The sequence below is a fragment of the Zophobas morio genome, unplaced genomic scaffold (genome assembly GCF_036711695.1).
Source record: "Zophobas morio isolate AGI-343-1 ecotype UQ-CSIRO unplaced genomic scaffold, CSIRO_AGI_Zmor_V1 ptg000004l, whole genome shotgun sequence".
NCBI lineage: Eukaryota > Metazoa > Arthropoda > Insecta > Coleoptera > Tenebrionidae > Zophobas > Zophobas morio.
In genome coordinates this window covers 306,276-319,747 of record NW_026972109.1, presented here as the reverse complement: position 1 = coordinate 319,747, position 13,472 = coordinate 306,276, and the positions used below count along the sequence as shown (strand labels likewise).

Genomic DNA, 13,472 nt, shown 5'->3' with positions numbered 1-13,472 from the left:
GTTAAAATTTTTCTGATTTTTTTGATTTTTTAACGTTTCGTTTATTCAGTTTTTCCGTTTTGTCGTTTAAATTTTTCGAGTTATACAGTTTAAATTTTTCAATTTTTCCATTTTTGGAGTTTAATTTTTGTTATTTTTCGATCTATGTGTTTTTTGTTTCTTTAATTTTTCAATTTGCATTTTTTCTAGTTTTCAATTTTGAAAATTTCTCTATTCTTCAGTTTGAATTTTTTTTTTTTTTAATATTTCGTTTATTAATTCATTTTAATTTTTCGAGTTTTCAAGTTTTAATTTTTTAATTTGTATGTTTTTTGTTTCTTCAATTTCTCGAGTTTTCACGTTTAAATTTTTAGATTTTTCGATTTTTCGATCTTACATTATGTTTCTTAAATTTTTTAATTTTTCGTTTCTTCAGTTTTTTGTTTCTCCAATTTCTCGAGTTTTCACATTAAAATTTTTCAGTTTTTAGATTTTTCTATCTTTATTTCTTCAGTTTTTCGGTTTGCATTTTCTAGATTTTTCAATTTTCAATTTTTTTTTTCAACAAAATCCAAAATATAATCCCCGCCCACCCACCCCATCTCAATTGTACTGATTTTTATTCTTACAAACTTAAAACACGTTTAAAATGGTAAATTTCTAGGTTTGCCAACAAATGAAAACTTCTTGTGATAGAGAAATAAGGATTTTGCAGCTAAGCTCCGCCCTCTTGACTCACGACGAATAAAAATATCATCACAATTGAGATAGGGTGGGTGGGCGGGGCTAAATTTTGCCTTTTTTGTTTGAATATGTGTAGACTTATTTCGACAATAAGAAAGTTAAAACATGTCTAAAATGGTAAATTTTTGTAGTATGTAATGGCATTGTTTCTGGGGAAGTTTCTAGGCCGAGATCACACTCAATTATAAAATATCAATCAACTCCCTCATTAAAATACTTTCATTAATTACTCACCTTGGAATCAATGTTAATGCAACAAGTTTTAATAAAAGTCACTGCAGGTGCAGCTACAGGTGGAATTTATGTGATAGGCAACCCAAAATACACTAGCGTATGATTGGTCACCTAATTCCGCTAATCTCGCGTCAAGTAGGCTGACATCCGACCAGTTTGAAGTTTGACGATGTTCGTGAATGTTTGTAAACGGTTTCTTTAATTTAAACTAGTTGTTCAATTAACAGCACATCTTACTCACCACAAAAGTCGTAAGTAATTTATTAATCTATTGTAGTTCCTTTAACCGCATTGCCGACAACGTAAGTTCCATCGCATTCTTTTTTTTCAGATGTAATAACCTCACTCATGTTACCTGTTGCGTCCACTTTTTATTGCCATATTAAACAATACTAACACAATTCCAATCCCCGAAAGCTGGACGAAGCTCTCTTTGATGTACAAACCACAATGTAAGTGATAAGAAAGAGCCATGTACCGACCTCCAGAGAACAGTAATCGGGTCAAATCCATCAAAACAAGATTCGAAAACGTCGAACCTAGCAAACCGAACGTCCCGAAACGAGATTTAAACGCTAATAATAACAATTCGGCGGCTGCTACTTGGGTTGTGCAAAATCTGACAAGGCAGCTGAGCGATCCGGCACGAAAAAACATCAAAAGATCGCCAGCGTTCCGGATTGATATTAACCCAGAAAAAGGTAACTCGTTTGAGAGGAGCACGGCTTGCAATAGAAGTTTTTATTTCGAGAGACTGCAGCAGTATAACACTGCTTTGAAAAGCAACGATGGTAGGAAAACCGCTGTGATTAAGACTGACAAGTTAGATTGTAGAAAGAACGAACAGGGCAACCAGTGTGCAAAGTTGCCACCTCTGGTCAAGTCTAAAAGCTCTCTTGACTTTACTTTAATACGACGAAAGTTTGAGAAAAATGACGATTTGAAAGAAAACGTGACAAATGAGAACATTCCCGATGTTAAAGACCCTTGTTTTTATACAAAACCGATTCCTAAAGCTTTAAGACACAAAGATACAACGACAATAGTGAGAAATGACGGTATTGAGATTAGTAATGATCTGGACAAAGAAGATATTAATAAAAGTACGGAGGTAGAAGAGAGTGTTGGTCTCACTGACACGCTAAAAGCGGCATTGAAAAGACCGCTGCCCCCAGGGCCGGCGCCCCAAAAACCCCCGAGAACGTTTGAACACACTCCAGTCAAAGAAGACACTAAAAACGTGTCATTTTTACATAATCATCAAAAAAATCAACACCAAGTGGTGAAAAATACAAAAAAGGTGTACAAACACGACCCTAGGTACATGTTGAACAAACTCGAAACGGCTTTAAGGAATAATAAGCTCCGAACGAAGAAACCAGTGAAACTTGAGGCGTCCACGACTTCCGGTGAAGACAGCGATGACAGCGTTTTATACAAAAGTAAATCACAGAAGCCTTTTTCGCCCATTCCTGACACCCCCAGTGATGATAATCCCTTCAATTTTAACTGTTTTAACGGGCTGACTTGTCACTCAACGTACGAAAAAATTAGAGAGCCTAATTCAGCTTTCTTTGTTAACTGTGCCCCTGAGCCTGTCTATGCTGAGCCCTTTGACTTCTCACGAGCTTCTAACACTGAGGCGCTAAAGAATATCAGGAACGAGGAAAAGTCGACGGAAAATCTCTACTACTTGGTATGTGGATTTTTATTTAATTTAATAATTGAAAGCACGTGGGCGCAGTCATTGAAACGTGAATGTATGCAATCGTATTGGAAAATTTTCTGATATAAACGTGTGTGTTGATAGAAAAAATTAAATAAACCGTTTGACATTAACTCGTTTATGAGATACTAAATTATCAATCTGTTTTCCGCGTTCCGATTTCGATCGTGGATGCCATTTTCGGGTCAAGAAGAGTCGAAACGTTCCGCTAAATTAATGAACGAGTTAAAAAATATCACACAAACTTGTTGCCTTTATTGAATCAATTTATAACACTTTGTTAGTGATTGACTTTCTCCGAACTTAGAAAGCATTCGCTTTTTTGCGCTGTAAACTAATGAAATGAGCGGATAAAAAATAAGATTTCGCGACGACGCGGAGGCTAATTTAGTTGTAATACATTCGAAAATGCGTGGTCAATTTCACTGTCTTTGATCTATAAACAAGTGTTGTTTATGCAAGGTGAATAAAGTTTATACATCCGGTTTTTAATTGCGGCTTCCGTCCCCTATTTCCGCGTTTGTTGGTCGAAATTGTGTTCCTTAAGGATATAAAAATCAAAAAAATGTTATTTCGGGGGTCAAATAAAGGTCGATGAGTGAATGTTGTCGTAGGATTCGAACAAACATTTTTTTTTATATTTGCGATACTTGTGGTTTATGAATCCGATTTTTATCACAATTGATTTACAAAAAGTTGTCAGTGGGCGTGAGTTCGAATCCCATCCTCGTCGATTTTTTCCAACACGTTGAATTTCATATTTTTAAACTTACTATAATCTGGGTTTTCGAAAAAAAAACAATACGATAAACTTTTGTATGTACATATTTTATGCACACGTTTCGAATTCATCTCTTCATCCCTTTCAAAAAATTGATGACGTCATGTGAGATAATGAGGTCGTTGCAAAATTTATTAAATAAATCTTTGTTAAAGGATGTGTTTGCGCTTAATAATGTAATATTTAAATTAATGAATCAATTATTATTAATGTTATTAAAATTTTGCGGTTTTATCAAAATATGGGGAACACCGTATTATTTTTAGTTCCCGGACGTAAGCTAAGTGTAATAGGCTTCATCGGCGAATGCTTACTTTCGTGTTTTCTTGACGTTTCACGACTTCTAAAGTATAAAAAGTAGGTCCTCCGTTCCCGTCTGTTTGTGTTAATTTTTATTTATTTAACTACCGTTTCAAACTATATGTAAAAAATCACAATCACCGTATTGTGGTAAAAAATAGGAAAAAGGGGAATTTTACAGTTTGCCTTGGAATTTCCGAACCGTTTTTTTTTTTTTTAGTGTAATTAATTAAAATTGATTCACTCTGTCTAAAAGTTAATGAAGTCATCGCATTTTTTTAAATAGTGGTATTTTTTATTGTTCGATATAGGCGTTGTCGTTTAAAAATTCACTCAACTTTTTTTTGAAATTTCAAATTTTTTTTTTCAATTTTTCGACTTTTCAGTTTTTTGAGTTTTAATTCTTCGTTTCCGCAATTTTTTGAGTTTCCAATTTAAATTTTTTGTTTTTTTTTCTGTTATTATTTTTAGACCAACATGAAAAAAATTCCTGCTTTACAATTTTTAAAAATCTTAGTTTGAATAAGCTTTTTCTTTTTGTTTATAATTTAAAAATATAAAAACGAGAACTTGGTTATTTAAAAGCTAAAATTTGAAAAGACTAAAAATGGAAAACTAGAAAAACTGAAAATCAAAAAATTGAAGACATGGAAATTTGAATTATCGTTTAATTCTGATAAAGGAAAATTAAAGTATCTACGAATTAAAAATCGGAAAATCAAAGGAACGAAAAATTGAGAAATCGGAAACTTAAAAAATCGAAACATCCAAAATTGTAGATCGAAAAAATGAAGAAACGAAAATTTGCAAGATCTAAAATCTAAGAATTCGAAAAATTGAAAACTGGAAAACTAGAAAAACTCTATTTTTGAATTTTTCGGTTTTTCTTCGTTGCAATTTTTTTGAAATTTCAAATTTAAAGTTTTGCTTTTTCAATTTTTCGAATTTTCAGATTTTCGATTTTTAATTTTTCATTTCCGCAATTTTTTAAGTTTCCATTTTAGGTTTTTTAATTTGTAGATTTTGTACTTTTGAATTTTTCGATTTTTCAATATTTCGTTGTTCCACCTTTTAGATTGGTTCTTTCTATTACTATTTTTTGATTTCTCAATTTTTCGATATTTTATTTTTTCGTATTTTCAGCTCTTAGATTTCCAATTTTTTGATATTTTTGGATATTTCCATTTTTCGAAAAAACACATCGAAAATACAAGAGCAACATGAAAAAAATTCCTGCTTTACAATTTTTTTAAATTTTAGTTTGAATAAGCTTTTTCTTTTTGTTCATAATTTAAAAATGTAAAAACGAGAACTTGATTATTTAAAAGCTAAAATTTGAAAATATATACAAAACGCCACTCTGTCTAAAAGTTAATGAAGTCATCGCATTTTTTTAAATAGTGGTATTTTTGATTTTTCGATATAGGCGTTGTCGTTAAAAAATTCACTCAACTTTTTTTTTAAATTTCATATTTTTTTTCAATTTTTCGAATTTTCTGTTTTTTGAGTTTTAATTCTTCGTTTCCGCAATTTTTTCAGTTTCCAATTTAAATTTTTTGGTTTTTTCTATTATTATTTTTAGATTTCTCAATTTTTCGTATTTTCAGTTGTAAGATTTCCATTTTTTTGATTTTTTTTTTTTGGATATTTCCATTTTTCGAAAAAACACATCGAAAATACAAGAGCAACATGAAAAAAATATTTCCATTTTTTTTTATTTTTTTTTTGATATTTCCATTTTTCGAAAAAACACATCGAAAATACAAGAGCAACATGAAAAAAATTCCTGCTTTACAATTTTTTAAAATTTTAGTTTGAATAAGCTTTTTCTTTTTGTTCATAATTTAAAAATGTAAAGACGAGAACTTGATTATTTAAAAGCTAAAATTTGAAAATGTATACAAAACGCCACTCTGTCTAAAAGTTAATGAAGTCATCGCATCTTTTTAAATAGTGGTATTTTTGATTTTTCGATATAGGCGTTGTCGTTAAAAAATTCACTCCACGTTTTTTTTAAATTTCTTTTTTTTTCAATTTTTCGAATTTTCTGTTTTTTGAGTTTTAATTCTTCGTTTCCGCAATTTTTTCAATTTCCAATTTAAATTTTTTGGTTTTTTCTATTATTATTTTTAGATTTCTCAATTTTTCGTATTTTTAGTTGTAAGATTTTTTTTTTTTGGATATTTCCATTTTTCGAAAAAACACATCGAAAATACAAGAGCAACATGAAAAAAATTCCTGCTTTACAATTTTTTAAAATTTTAATTTGAATAAGCTTTTTCTTTTTGTTCATAATTTAAAAATGTAAAAACGAGAACTTGATTATTTAAAAGCTAAAATTTGTTAAGACTAAAAATGCAAAACTAGAAAAACTGCAAATCGAAAAATTGAAGACATGAAAATTTGAATTATCGTTTAATTCTGTTGAAGGAAAATTAAAATATCTACAAATTGAAAAATCGGAAAATCAAAGGAACGAAAAATTGAAAAATCGGAAACTTAAAAAATCGAAACATCCAAAATTGTAGATCGAAAAACTGAAGAAACGAAAATTTGGAAGATCTAAAATCTAAGAATTCGAAAAATTGAAAACTGGAAAACTAGGAAAACTCTATTTTTGAATTTTTCGGTTTTGCAATTTTTTTGAAATTTCTAATTTAAAATTTTGCTTTTTCAATTTTTCGAATTTTCAGATTTTCGATTTTTAATTTTTCATTTCCGCAATTTTTTAAGTTTCCATTTTAAGTTTTTTAATTTTTAGATTTTGTACTTTTGAATTTTTCGATTTTTCAATATTTCGTTGTTCCACCTTTTAGATTGGTTCCTTCTATTACTATTTTTTGATTTCTCAATTGTTCGATATTTTATTTTTTCGTATTTTCAGTTGTTAGATTTCCAATTTTTTGATATTTTTGGATATTTCCATTTTTCGAAAAAACACATCGAAAATACAAGAACAACATGAAAAAAATTCCTGCTATACAATTTTTCAAAATTTTAGTTTGAATAAGCTTTTTCTTTCTGTTCATAATTTAAAAATGTAAAAACGAGAACTTGATTATTTAAAAGCTAAAATTTGAAAAGACTAAATATGGAAAACTAGAAAAACTGCAAATCAAAAAATTGAAGACATGAAAATTTGAATTATCGTTTAATTCTGATAAAGGAAAATTAAAATATCTACAAATTGAAAAATCGGAAAATCGAAGGAACGAAAAATTGAGAAATCGGAAACTTAAAAATTCGAAACATCCAAAATTGTAGATCGAAAAACTGAAGAAACGTAATGTAAATGAAAAATTTAAGAGTTCATAAATAGAAATTTTGAAAAACTTAAAACACATTCGAAAAATTGTAAAATCTAACAAACATCGGAAAATCGAGAAATTGTAAAATCGGAAAACTAAAGAATTTTCAAAACCTCAAAAATGGGCGCTATTACAAAAATGCTGAGTCAACACAATATAAATAAAAAACACGGTGAAATTAATTAAAAATTAATTAGTTAAGAAAAATTTAAATGTAAAATTGAAAAATCTAAAAACTGTAAAATCGTGAGTATTTCAGTTTTAATAAATTAAAAATCTGGGAGATTGAAGAATTACAAAATCAAGAAATAAAAAAATTCCAAAAACTGTAAAACTGAAAAATAGAGATTGGAAAACTAGAAAACCTAAAAACGGAAAACTGTAAAGTCGAAAATTGAAGAAACAAAAATTCACAAATGGAATATGTATATGAAAATCGAGAAAATGGAAAATCCAAAACTGAATAAACGATCTTGAAATTGACAAATCCAGCTAACTGTAAAATCGAAAAATAATAAATTAAAAAAATTAAAAAATCAAATGTTGATAAATCAAAATTTTGAAAAATTGAAAACTCTAAAAACTTGCAAATCGAAACATGGTACAATTAAAAAATTGGTTGAAGTTTATTTCAACAGAACTTCCCTCGTCCCTAAAGTGCAGCCCATTAAATCCGATCTTTTGATAAATTACAAATAATACCGAGGAATCGAACAACCGAAAAACTAAAAAATTTTAAAAATCGAAAATTAAAAAACCGAAAAGTCGAAAGATCGATCGAAATCGAAAAAAATGAGATTTTGAAAAATTCCCAAAATCGAAAATTGAAAAATCGAGAAACCAAAAAAATGAAAAGTTGAAAAATTTTAAAATTCGAAAAATTGAAATATGTACATACATCCTAAAAGTTCGGAATTCGAAACATAAAAAATTGTAAAATCAAAAAATGGAAAAATCGTTAATATAAAATTTAAACAATCGGAAAAAAATTAAACATCTACAATTAAAAAAAATCGAAAAATTGAAAAATCGGAAAATTGAAGAATCGAAAAACTGAAATGTCGAAAACTTGAAAAATCGAGAAGTCAAAAAAATTAAAAGTCGAAAAATTTTAAAATTCGAAAAATTGCAGTATATGTACATAGATACTAAAAGGTTTAAAATCGGGAATTCGAAACATCAAAAAATCATAAAATGGAAAAATCGTTGACATAAAATTTAAAAAATCGAAAAACTAGAAATATACATAATCGGAAAATATACAATTAAAAAACCGAAAAATTGAAGAATCGAAAAAGTAAAAAATCGGAAAATTGAAAAATCCCAAAACTGAAATGTTCAAAAAATGAAAAACCGTACAATCGAAATGTCGAAAAACCGAAAAATCGAAATTTAAAAACCGAAAAATTGAAAACTTGAAAAATAAAAATTTTAAAAATCAAAAAATTGAAAAACCGAAAAATCGAAAATCGAGAAGTCGAAAAATCGGAAGATCACGAAATAGAAATTGCTAAAATTTAAAAAGACGAAAAATTAAAATGTCGAAAAATTGAAGAATCGAAAGATTAAAAAATCGAGAAATCAAAACATCAAAAAATTGAAAAATCGAAATATCCACAAATCCCAAAATTGAAAAATCCTAAAACTGAAAAATCGAGAATTCAGAGTGGAATCGAAATATTGGGAAATCGAAAAGTCGAAAAATCAAAAAATCGCTCAATAGAGAAATTGAGAAAAGGAAAGATCGAAAATTTCGAAACGCCAAAAAATTTTGAAAACTGAAATATGGGAAATTCGAGAAATCGAAAATTCGAAAAATCGAGAGTTTGAAGAATCTACAAATTGAAAAATCATCAAACGAAAATGTCGAAAAATTGAAAAACCGAAAAATCTAAAAGCGAGAAGCATCGAGAAGTCAAAAAATTGAAACATCAAAAAAGTAAAAAATGTTACATTTAAAAATTCGGAAAACTGAAAATTGGAAACTGAAGTACTAAAAAACCGAAAAATTGAGAAATCGAAATATCTAAAAATTAAAAAAAAAACCGAAAAATTAAAATGTCTAAAAATTGAAGAATCTAAAAACTGAATCGAAAAATCAAGAAATCAAAACATAAAAAAGTTGAAATATTGAAAAATTCTCAAACTAGAATGTCGAAAATTTGAGAAATCGGAAAATCTTAAAGCGAGAAATCGAAATATCAACAATTTTAAAAAAACGAAAAACTGAATCGAGAAATGAAGTCATCAACAAATCGAAATACATATTGAAAAATCCCAAAATTGAAAAATGCTAAATCCGAAACACCGATAACTTGAGAAATCGAAAAACTGAAAAGTTCAAAAATCAAAAATTGAAAAACCCAAAAGTTGAAAATACGAAAAACTGCAAATCGAAAAATTGAGAAATCAAAAAAAATCAAATAAAAATTGATTTTCTGACATAGAAAAATTTGTTCGATATTTAGATATTTGAGCATGTTGTGCTTTGCCGCATCAACTTCTTTGTTTTGTGTCTAAATAACTTTAAGACTCAACGAATTTTTTTAAGATTTTGTTTTTTGAACAATTTAATTCAATAAAAATCCAAAATTCGTTTTTGAAAATTCACAAAGATGTGTATTTATAAAATTTCCTTATTTATTTTAATCGCATAAAACGGAAGTCATACCGCAGAGGTCTTGAAACTGATCAACCAGTGGTTATTCATTTATTCTTGCATTCGAATTTTACTTCATAAACGCAGTGCTGAAATCACGCCGACGATAAACAAATTCTTTGGGGAAATCCAGGAATTCGCTAATCGTGAAATTTGCAAACATCACTAGATTATAAAAAAAAAAACTCTATCTTAAATTAATACTGACAAAATGTCATAACAGAATTAATTTTCCGCCTCTAAATAAAAATTTCGATCATTTGTTTGCAACTCGTGAAATTGGGTAATAAAAAGTAATCATAATTGCCAACAGCAAACCTCAGCTAATCCAGTCTCTACAATCCCGTTATCAATATAACCACTCCGCTAAATCCAAAAAGATGCGCTATTTAAACATAAACAACCAAATTTCATAATATCAATTGCGTTTTATCTAACAGTGAAGGGAAGTTATTTGCTTTGACAGATAAATGGTTTATCTGGGTTTTTACAATCCCATAAAACATTGACCGAAACCAAAAGGTGTAGAGTCTCCAGACGGGGATTTACCACGTTACATTCCCATCTATAATTTTAATATTTTCTGAAATGCATCACCTAATCGGAGAAGCTCTTGAGTGACGTATGTTAACAGTGCTTCCAAGGATCTTATCGTTTGTGTGAAGTCAGATGTGACAGTTTCCTGTTGTTTCAGAGCACTCCACTGTTATGTGAGGAAGAAAACAATGGTTGCTTGAATATGGACGGAAATTTAAACAATCAGGTGAGTGTTGTTCTCTTACCAAGTGTTCTATTTTTCGAACGCGCTGCTAAAATTTGTTTACAAGTTCGCTGTTTATAATAACCGTATTGATGATTTTTCTGTACGAGTTCTGCTGATTCACGGTACGGATTTTACTTGTTACTGAAGTGTTTTAATGTATTCTTGAAAGATAGTGTTTATTAATAATTTTGCGACTTAATTGTCTCGTGTTGGTATATTAGGCTTTTTTGGTTAATCGGACTGTTAGTGCGTGGTTGCGTGTAGGAAGGTTACCGAGTGATTATGTGTGAAGTTATTTATAATTATAAGTTGTAAATTCCACATGATGTATGTAAGTAGACACAAAAACATGGTTTTGGAGCTTTCGTGTTTTGGAATTTTTTCTATGACCAAATTTGGCCGCTCTGTGACTAATTGCACACTCCTAGTAAACTTTATTAATTTATTGCAACATCAGATTAATACAAGTAAACATACACGTAAGCGTAAGTCAAACAATCAATATATTTCAAAGGCTCCATTGTGGTCGCGCCTTTTTTGACAACAACTCAAGCGCTACCTTCCACGCGGGCGATAATAGTTTTTTACGTCAACAAAGAGCTCGTTCATAACGAGATTAGAGATTCAGAGTGTCTGTGAAAAATTAACGTGTTGCAGGTTTCTGGCGACAATTCGTCGACATCTTCAGGCACGTCGCTCGACATGGGCGCGCCAGGGGCGACCGACTCGTCTGAAAGCCCTTCCAAAATCAAACACCTGATTAACGCGTTTGAAACGAAGCAGACGCCCACCACGTCCAAAAAAGATAACCAGGTTGCTTCCGACGGATCTCACCGGATCGAAGAACTGAAGCTGTCGCTGCAGCGAACGTTGGAAAGGACTTTCGATTCGGACACGAAGGAGTGGAACGAGCAAAAGTCCATCGAAAAACCGTCGACGCCGGTGGATTTCATGATCAATAAATTCCAAACCTACGTGAAAACGATGCCAAAATATCAAAAACCCAAACTGAATAAGGACAATCAGTTGTTTTATTGTTGTTTGGTGGTGGGGTGGAGCGACAAGCCGAAGATAAAGTTCAGATATCCGGCGAATGTATGACGGAATTGGTGTCTATTTATTTATTTATTTATCTATTTATTGTTTATAGGTGAAGATTCCTCACCGGATTGAAGATCTGTGTTACCCGGAAGTCGCCAGTGGTCCTTTAGACATATCCGATAATGCTCAGTGTTACACTCTAGTGATAACGAATGATAAAGGCGAGCGCACGTTCGGGTACTGCCGCAGGGTCATTCCAGAGGGTTCAACGAAATGCATCCCTTTAGCCTACTGTTTACTAAGTAAACACAGAGCGCCTCGTTTTTATAAAAAAATATTAACAGAATTAGAGTCACGTCATGGCATCCCCGACAAACTCCGAGACGAACTAATAAGTAAATTCTACCACAACAAATTCCCTCGGCCTGGAGAATCCGTCAAACTCGACTTAAGCGATTTCACGAACGAAGTACCAAAAAATAGTCACCTACAAGTACAAAACAATCGAGATTCGTGCGACTTATCCACTTTTGTGCAAGTTAACGTGAACGGGGGTTATGGTACAATAAATCAAACTAAAGTAACGTCATCCAATACTCGAGATGTTTTAGTGGAAGAGAGCGCGAAAACGACGGAATTGACCGTGACTTTACACCATGACACGCGGTACGAAGAAGCCGACTTAAAGCCGCTGCACAAATTGCCATCGCATATACTTTTGAAAATTTTCGCCTCTCTGTTGTTAGAGAGGAAGGTAATACTAATCAGTTGCGTGATAAGGTAAGTTGGTGTAATTGTAGCCACGTGGGTGATTTTTTGGGTTTTAGTAAGTTGTCAACCTGTGTGGATGCTCTCCAGAGTATTTTGTACCCGTTTTCGTGGCCGCACACCTTTATCCCGATTTTACCGCAGTGTTTGTGGGAGGTCGTCGAGTCCCCCACTCCCGTAATATGCGGGATATTGTCAGTGTCCGTGGTGAATGATCACAAAATCGAGGACGTGAGTAACAATCAACTTATTAGATGACATTTTTTGTACCAAAATCTGTTTAGGGTATCGTCGTCGACCTGGATGAATGCAGTATAATTAGCGAGGAGGGCGACGAAGACAGTATTTTGTCCGACAGCATGAAAAAAGCATGGAACGAGGGATACACTCTAGCTAATAAAATACCCCCCAACGAGTACGTGCATTCAGTTTACTTAAGTGACGCCTATGTGAAAGTCTTCATTGTCGCTTTGAAGCATTACAGAAGTCATATCGTCGGTGATGGATTCGATGTACGCACTATAGTTGCGTTCTTGCGCCAGAAACTTAATCATTTGTTACAGAAAGAAAATTTCATCAAGAGCGCCAAGTCCAAAGGGATTCGGAGATTTTTGAAGTGGTTTACGGAAACGACGATGTTTACGTCGTTCATCGATTCTGTGATAAGTAGTACAGAATGCTTTAACTCGTTCGATAGGAAGATCGAGATGTATGGATCTGATGAGTCTAATAAAATTTTGTCGAGGCTCCGAGATTGGAAAAAAAATTAGAGGGATTTTAAATGTGTCATTACATGTGGAATTGCCAATATAAATATTAGGGTTAAGCAATAAATTATTATTTTTAATTATATTTTTATACCAAATCATTTGTATATAAATATATTGCATTGTTTAGCGCCCGTTTTTTATTAACCAGTAGGTGTTTCCGCGATAATAATTGTTGTTTTATTTTCAGACTAGCGATAACGAAAAGTAGATGAAATTCACAAAATGACGCATTTGAAGATAAAAGGAAATTGGACGTTACGATTGGGTGTTGTAAGCTCCGCCTTCCACTGTAGCCGCAATTAGATAATTCACCTGTTTCCAATATTTTCGCCGTTGACGTTGGGTTTTCAACCAATTAAATTGCAGTAGTGTGCAGTGCTGCCAACTTGAAGGAAAATC

The 13,472-nt window shown here is 31.2% G+C and overlaps 1 protein-coding gene across 2 annotated transcripts; it reads left to right on the top strand.

The window, feature by feature from the left end:
- Positions 1-1,104: 1,104 nt before the first annotated feature.
- Positions 1,105-13,200, top strand: LOC135136517 (DENN domain-containing protein 2B-like). 2 transcript variants are annotated; one of them, XM_064065866.1, is made up of 9 exons: positions 1,105-1,208; positions 1,289-2,653; positions 10,426-10,494; positions 11,152-11,589; positions 11,645-12,095; positions 12,147-12,315; positions 12,363-12,534; positions 12,588-12,815; positions 12,867-13,200. In XM_064065866.1, exons 2-9 carry the CDS (start codon positions 1,430-1,432, stop codon positions 13,071-13,073), a joined length of 2,958 nt encoding a protein of 985 aa, XP_063921936.1. In that variant the 5' UTR covers positions 1,105-1,208; positions 1,289-1,429; the 3' UTR covers positions 13,074-13,200. The 2 variants fall into 2 exon arrangements, with proteins under 2 accessions (XP_063921936.1, XP_063921932.1); XM_064065862.1 differs by having other exon boundaries at positions 11,645-12,315.
- The last annotated feature ends 272 nt before the right edge of the window (positions 13,201-13,472 follow it).

Coding starts and splice junctions, on each gene's coding strand:
- LOC135136517 (XM_064065862.1), top strand. CDS start 1,430: ATGTACCGACCTCCAGAGAACAGTAATCGGGTCAAATCCATCAAAACA. Junction 10,495..11,151: donor ACGGAAATTTAAACAATCAG/GTGAGTGTTGTT, acceptor AACGTGTTGCAG/GTTTCTGGCGACAATTCGTC. Junction 12,816..12,866: donor TCGTCGGTGATGGATTCGAT/GTACGCACTATA, acceptor CATTTGTTACAG/AAAGAAAATTTCATCAAGAG.